The sequence below is a fragment of the Hyposmocoma kahamanoa genome, unplaced genomic scaffold, assembly GCF_003589595.1.
Source record: "Hyposmocoma kahamanoa isolate Upper Pololo Valley unplaced genomic scaffold, ASM358959v1 202, whole genome shotgun sequence".
Classification (NCBI taxonomy): Eukaryota; Metazoa; Arthropoda; class Insecta; order Lepidoptera; family Cosmopterigidae; genus Hyposmocoma; species Hyposmocoma kahamanoa.
Window position 1 is genome coordinate 1,829,419 of NW_020653726.1, and position 7,052 is coordinate 1,836,470.

The 7,052-nt window shown below is 34.6% G+C and overlaps 1 protein-coding gene across 1 annotated transcript; it reads left to right on the forward strand.

Annotated features, from left to right (window-relative positions):
• Nucleotides 1-91: 91 nt before the first annotated feature.
• Nucleotides 92-3,268, forward strand: LOC113226827 (UDP-glucuronosyltransferase 2C1-like). Its single transcript, XM_026459599.1, has 2 exons — nucleotides 92-308; nucleotides 2,485-3,268. Exons 1-2 carry the CDS (start codon nucleotides 139-141, stop codon nucleotides 2,762-2,764), a joined length of 450 nt encoding a protein of 149 aa, XP_026315384.1. The 5' UTR covers nucleotides 92-138; the 3' UTR covers nucleotides 2,765-3,268.
• The last annotated feature ends 3,784 nt before the right edge of the window (nucleotides 3,269-7,052 follow it).

Genomic DNA, 7,052 nt, shown 5'->3' on the forward strand with positions numbered 1-7,052 from the left:
GAACTGACAAGATATTCACGCAAAGTCAAAGAGAAGAGGATTCTAAGATAACTATGAACATTTTAATATAAATTTGAATGTAACTTTACAGAACATCCTAAAATTCTCGCCTTCGTGGCCCATGGAGGTCTTCTGGGCATGACTGAAGCTGTGTCAGCAGGCAAGCCGATGGTGATAATACCGTTTTTTGGTGACCAACCTGCCAACGGCGCAGCGGCTGCCGAAATCGGTTTAGCGAAAGTCGTCCCTTACGTTGAACTTAGTGAAAAGGCCCTCTCTGAAGCTTTAGAGAATGTTTTAAGCGCTGAGTGAGTATCTAATTGTATTTGTATTGTAATTTCAATGTCAATAGGTGCAAAGTGTTTATGATATTTATTTGGATCTCGAAAACTGTATTAGCTTAAAATTGAACCTAATGAAATTTTATTCAACCAAGTGGCTCACATTTAGATATGTTTTTGGGAAATTAATAGCAAATAAACACGCATTTGCTCCTTAGATGTGTTGCAAATATTTCGATGCAATCTTTACTTACCACAGTCTAGTGTCATCTTCTGAGATGACACTAGACAACACATTATAAAATTGTAAAAGGCAGAAAAGAACATTGACTGCACAGTGATGTTGCGTGACGTGGTTAAATTGTTAGTAATGCATCAAGCACGCACACGACAATCTCTGCATGCAATATAGACCTTACGATGAATAATGAATCTGCCATTCTGAAATTAAATCGCGGACAGATGAATGGTATTACTTAGTTAGAGAATTTTGTTTGTTATTAAATTGATCTACGCTTTATTTCACACACAACATAACAAATCTCATAAAAACGCTGCACAGGGATGGGTAGAAGGAAATAGTTATTCCCAGTTGCGTTGTGAGTAATATTTTAATAAATAAGTTAGAGATTTTTAAACCTTCCAAACCTTCATTTACGTTGGCGTTCATTTGAATGTCAACACTTTAGCGACTAGATGGACTTATAAACGTCTTCTTGATGAAATTGTACGTATTAAGAAAAACATAAAAGTAGTAGTACCTAGTAGTAGTAATGCAAACATCATGACTGTAGCTGACATTTGATTAATTAATTAATTTGTTATTTTTTTATTATTTTATTTATTTAATATTTAGGTAAATATTTACACGTAATCGATGTGATTTTGGCACGTCTAGTCTCTACCTATAAGGTACGACTAAATAATTTGTGCTCTGGAAAAAATTGCTCATTGCCTCAATGTTTCCGTAAACGAAAAAAAAATAGCGTATATCGATCGATAAGAAACAAGCTGTATTTCGTAATTTTGATTATGCAGCGTGATAACACAGTGGAATATGGTTAGACTGTGGTGACATACAGTAGATAAGAAGAATTTGTAACCACCACCGAGGACTTGGATAAAAAAATAAAATAACATGTGCTTTTTTTTTTGAGTAGCATTCAGTACCAAAAAAATAATATTTACACCACCATGAAATTACATAAAAAAGGGGTTTTTTATTAAAAATAAGTGTACATTTGACCTCCGCCTCACCTGATGGAAAGTGACGATGAAGTCGACGATGTGTGAATTATCATTAATTTAAGTGAATGATAATAGTTTTATATAATTTTATTATAAAAGAGATGAGAGATACAATTTTATTTTTATTAAAATTACGACATTGATTAACACTTAAATATTTTTTAATGTTGTGGGTAATCCTTTACGTAAATAGAGCTGGGCTACCTTGAATCAGAATGTTCGTAAGTCAATGTAAAGTCAATAATTTTTGTTTAGAAAACAAACAAGTCTGCAGTACATGCTGCTGAATTGTCCACCCCTGATTGGTTAATTAGTAGTACTAGTGCCTATCTCGGCACGTATTTTGCGTAGGGCCTGCTCTTAGGGTGCGATCTTCTTCTTCGATCTTCTTGTGACCTGTAAAATATCCGAGTCCGCAAAAACTCTACATTGATTGATTTTTATGTCGGATGCGGAAGCAGATATCTTAAAATTTGCAAATGATCAGCAGGAGCAGTCTGCGGCGCCGTTCCTAATACAAAATACACGCAATGCACGCTAAGCGACTACACGCCCTGCGCCACCACCGCCCTCAGATTTCACTGACAACAATGAATAACTTGCAAATTCTCCTTTCATACTTAGCCCGTTAGTCTTAGGACTGTCAAATTGCAAGGGGCTTGAGCTTTTCTTATAAAATTAAATCCGTTAATAATTCGAATACAACTTAATCATTATTGCCTATTGACTGAAGTCCATACGTCGTACTGCATCTCGCTAGCTAACGCCAGGAATCCTTTAAAAACAATTTCTTCTTCTATCGGTGATCTCGGACTATCAATTGCACATGGTGTATTAATTAACGTTTGATTGGCGGGCAAAATCGTTTGACGATTGCTATTTTTTATGAAACTGAAATTGCGAAGGTGAGGAACACGGAGTTTGTTGTAAAAAGGCAAACCTTTTTCTTTTGCAGAATGCGTGTAGCTGCTCGTCGTATTTCTAACATCTGGAAAGACCGACCGACAAAACCGCTGGACACAGCTGTCTACTGGACAGAACGTGTCATCAGATGGGGCCATCAATCTCCTCTACACTCCTCAGCCAGAGACATGACGTTTATACAAAAATCTTTATTAGACGTAGCTGCTGCCATACTCATAATTATTCTAGTTTTAGTGTTAGCTCTCAAGTTCCTAATATCTTTCCTTGTAATTAGATTGCTAACTTCGCGTGGTAAACAGAAACTGCATTGAGCCATAATAAAAGTTATATATAGTAAAAATTGGTAGGAAAATAATGGTTTTATTTGTCATTCATCGTGAGCGTGTCTCGCGTTTGGCACTGTGGGCGCTTGACGAGTTCGATTAGGACTAATCGAGCAGCACAAACTATTCTGATTTGGTTCCAGTCGGGGTAGCACCCTCGGAATTAATTTCGTTACTCTGGCACTCTTAACGCGCATTTATTCAACACGAATTTCATCGCGCTCACGCCGCGCGGAGACCCCGTTGCAGCGCCGCCCGCCGCACAGCGACCGCGTGCATCTCACTGTCATGGCAAAGTACGCTCTATTGATATAGCTTTTACGTTTTAACTTAAATGAACATCCCGGGCGCCCGGACGAGTCTGGTTTGTCTTTGGTTGGTCTAAACGGTGACCTAACGGCGACTTCCTGGTAACATATGAGATTTTTTTTCCCATTTGTCGCCAGTAGAAATCACTACTGGCAACAACTGGGATTTTTTATCCCGTTTGTCACCACCTGGTACCATATGTGATTTTTTCCCCATTTGTCGCCACTGGAAATCACCACTGGTAACAATTGAGACCTTTTATTCTCGTTTGTCACCACCTGGTAACATATGGGATTTTTTCCCATTTGTCGCCAGTGGGAACAAAGCCAGTGGTGACAACTAGGACATAAGTGCTCCATGAAATATATCGCCTTGCGACATACAAACTTGCAAAAAAATCTCTGCTACATCCAGTCTAGCCAAGGATGGAATTACATTCCATTTATACGTCTATTTTTTACGTTTATTACTAGTTTTCTATTTTAACACATTTTTTCACAATGATCACATTGATTTGATTGATTTATCGATTTCATAGAAAATATTTTAAAACATTCGAACATTTCACATAAGCATGCCTATGAAGTTCCTTAATTACGACAGGCAATCACAGACACAAAAATGCAATACTTCATGAACGCTGTTTTTTCGTTATAGAGAAGCGAACGTGCTTTTTATCTCCGATTTTTATCGTTAGATTATGTAACGAAGTTTATTCAAATTGATTTAATAATGCAATAAATTATAAATAATGAAAATAAATTGTAATTGTTTTAATATAATTCATCAAAAATCATGCCGTACCATAAGAAAAAAAGTACAAATAAGAGTACATACTTACATACAATACACATAAATTACAAAAGCAATCATAATAACCAAATAGCTAACTGTCCTTATCCTACACAAGATAAGCAAAAGACAGAAAGAGATCCGTTACGTCAATTTAAATTTTTGAACCACAAGCGATTGAAATATTTAGATTTCGAATAAAGAAACTAAAGAGTTGATTTATTGTTAATCGTATTTTAAAATTACTTTTTATTAAATGTTAATAATAAATCACTAACAAAATAATGTTGTATTCGTTTTAGGTACTGCTTGGAGTTATTAATTAGAAGTCCGAAAATACATTTGCACAAAATAATGTTTGCTCGAATTTTTGTAACCCCAAATGTATTTTTTTTTTCAATTATTTTAGAAATATTATAAAACAAACTAACTTAATCTTTTCTTTGTAATAAGCAACCAAAATCCCCTGAATGCATAACGGTTTCATTATAAATCGGTTTTCGAGAATATGAACCTTTAAGTTGGAATCTAGAAATTCGAAACATCGATACATTTCTTACAGCACATCAGAACTACTAACAGAGAGACACAGCTATTTTCACATTTATAATATTTGTATGTACCTATATATCTGCACAACTTTTATTACTTGAAGTGAATTCGTATAAAATTCAACATAATAGTATAAAATTAATTAATATTAACATTAAGACTACTTCATCACTCTTGTGTTCAAGTAGTTTTCACCAGAAACTAAATATGGTGCATTTTGTTACTTCCAGTAGAAGCTGAATATGGATAATTTTTGGGCCTTTACACTGTGGCAAACAAAATTAAGCAATACTGCAATGACTTTACAATTTAAATGAAATGCTTTAGTTTTTTTTATATTTCTATACATGTCACTACGTTCGTATAGGTTAACTCTGGCCATGACTATCATTGGCTCCAACACTGACCGCGAAAAGCCGGATAAACTCCGGACAACGACACACACATACAAAAGACTTTGGATTGTATTTTATTTTCATCCATTTTTCATATACGTGATTAATCAGTACGTATCGGTATCGTCACCTTGATAACTTTCCGTCTCTAGTATATTCATGAGAATCGATTTATTTTTAACCGACTTCAAAAAGGAGGAGGTTCTCAATTCGACAATATGTTCTTTTTTTTGTATGTATGTTATGCGATATCTCCGGTATTTATGAACAGATTTTCATGATTCTTTTTTTGTTGGAAAGGGGGTACTTCCATAGTGGTTTTATTTCATTTTGAAGAAAATCATCCACCTCGAAGAGTGGCTGTTCACGCAAAAAGGTTCATTTTTATAAATAGCGCCTAACTTTAATTTAGGAGCAATTACTTTAATAGTTGATTTGCTTTGTCTCCAATTCAAGGCGTTTTTCTCGCGATATACTTTAAGTAGTGAGAACCGATTTTTATTATCTCCAGTGTCAAGTCCTGTATAGTGGCGAACTAGGAGATATTTCAATAAAACTTAGCAAATAGACGTAATTCCACGTACTTTTGAGGTCGGTTTTTTAGTACTCTGTACTGAGATTATTATAGGCCTATTCTGTGTACGGACATGACATGAATGTCTGTTTTATATGTATATTTGTAAAAATAAGCTAGTGTTGTTGATTTATGTTTGCGTGACACCATAGTGACACGACTCAATATTGCATTTGAGTGCACCTGTTTGCTTGTAGTATTACCTCCCCGCCCCTCAAAAAGTGGCAGAAAGTTATGTTCGAGAAATAACGCTAATAACGCCTCTCGTCCTATATGCCCTAAGGCTGTAATAAAGCACTGCATACGTTGAGCTCAAATTGAACACTTTCCACCAGTTATATTTTTAAAAAAGATAGGAAGACGAAGGGAAGACGTATGACGATTAGTAGATAATGTTTGTTTTTGAAATCCCAGTAAGTATCGTATGACTTATTTATTATTATATTACGACATTTATGGCAGTTAGTGAATAGTATACATTTTGCAGAGGCCGGGAAGTAAGGTATTGCTGGACGAGTGCCAGCGAGGCCTTGTATTATACGAGTCAAGCACTCCCCGTTCCCGCCGAGACTTGTATAGAATTTTTCTCAAACAATGTGAGGATATAATAACAGACTAAAGAGAAGCAGATGTTAAATAGAAAAAGTAAAAAAATAATTAATATTAAAAGTAATATTTAACATGTTAAGACAAGGTTAAGACAATTGCGAAAAGAAAATGTTATTGTTTTTCCAGGCACATTAATTGTAGGCTGCTTTTTAATGATGTGTTAGAATGGCCGTATTTTTTACCACATTAACTTTTTTACTCATTTCGTGACCAAATTATAGACGAAAAACAAAAGAATACCAAAACACTTTAGTTTAAATGTTACCGCCATTTCTTTTTTTTTTTTAAGTAAGCGGTACAGGTAGGTATTTTTAATTCTCGCAATCATGAACACTGTTTTTCTTTTGCCTGTTTACATAGTTAGTTATTTAATATGTAGATTTAAGTTTAAAGAAGAGAACAGTAGTTAATAGATTTTCACACTTACTTTGCAGGCCTTGGCTGTGAAGAAGTCGCATGGTCCTTAAATGTCAAACTTTCCGTGTCCGTTTTTTGAAAGTAATACAAACATTTCCAAGCACAGATCAAATATTCACTTCCGTGTTTCCGAGCACGTTAGAGAAAAATTTATTACCAAGTTTCTAGAAATTTCCATGAAAGTATTTGTTCGCCATTAATGGTACATTTTTGTGATAGATACCATAAACCATTATTATTTATTTGTACACCATATTGTAAGACATCATTTTCCATTTCAATTTATATCAATTTAGATGCCAGAATCTTAAATTTATTGTTTTCTATAGTATTTACTTGTGTCTATTCGTGAATTTGTAGCTTTTAAACAATATAATATAACCGTCACCAACTATAGCTATGTATCGTATTGACCGTTACGCTTTATATAGGGGAAAAAATGTATGGGACATGCAGGGGATTTTTTCCACCCTGTAGGTATATTGTTCTAAGGAGCAGTTAGTCTTTGCACTTGTGCCATGTTGGTTATAACTTAATTTGATTTTCATATAGCGATGATAAAAATGTTGTTGCGGTTGCTCTTTTTTGTTAGGTTGTCAAATTGATACCAAACTATGGTTTATTTATT

What these genes read in the sequence shown, in the direction of transcription:
- LOC113226827 (XM_026459599.1), top strand. Translation starts at nt 139, where the DNA reads ATGACTGAAGCTGTGTCAGCAGGCAAGCCGATGGTGATAATACCGTTT. An exon ending in GAGAATGTTTTAAGCGCTGA is followed by an intron (nt 309 to 2,484) that starts GTGAGTATCTAA and finishes TTTCTTTTGCAG; the next exon opens with AATGCGTGTAGCTGCTCGTC.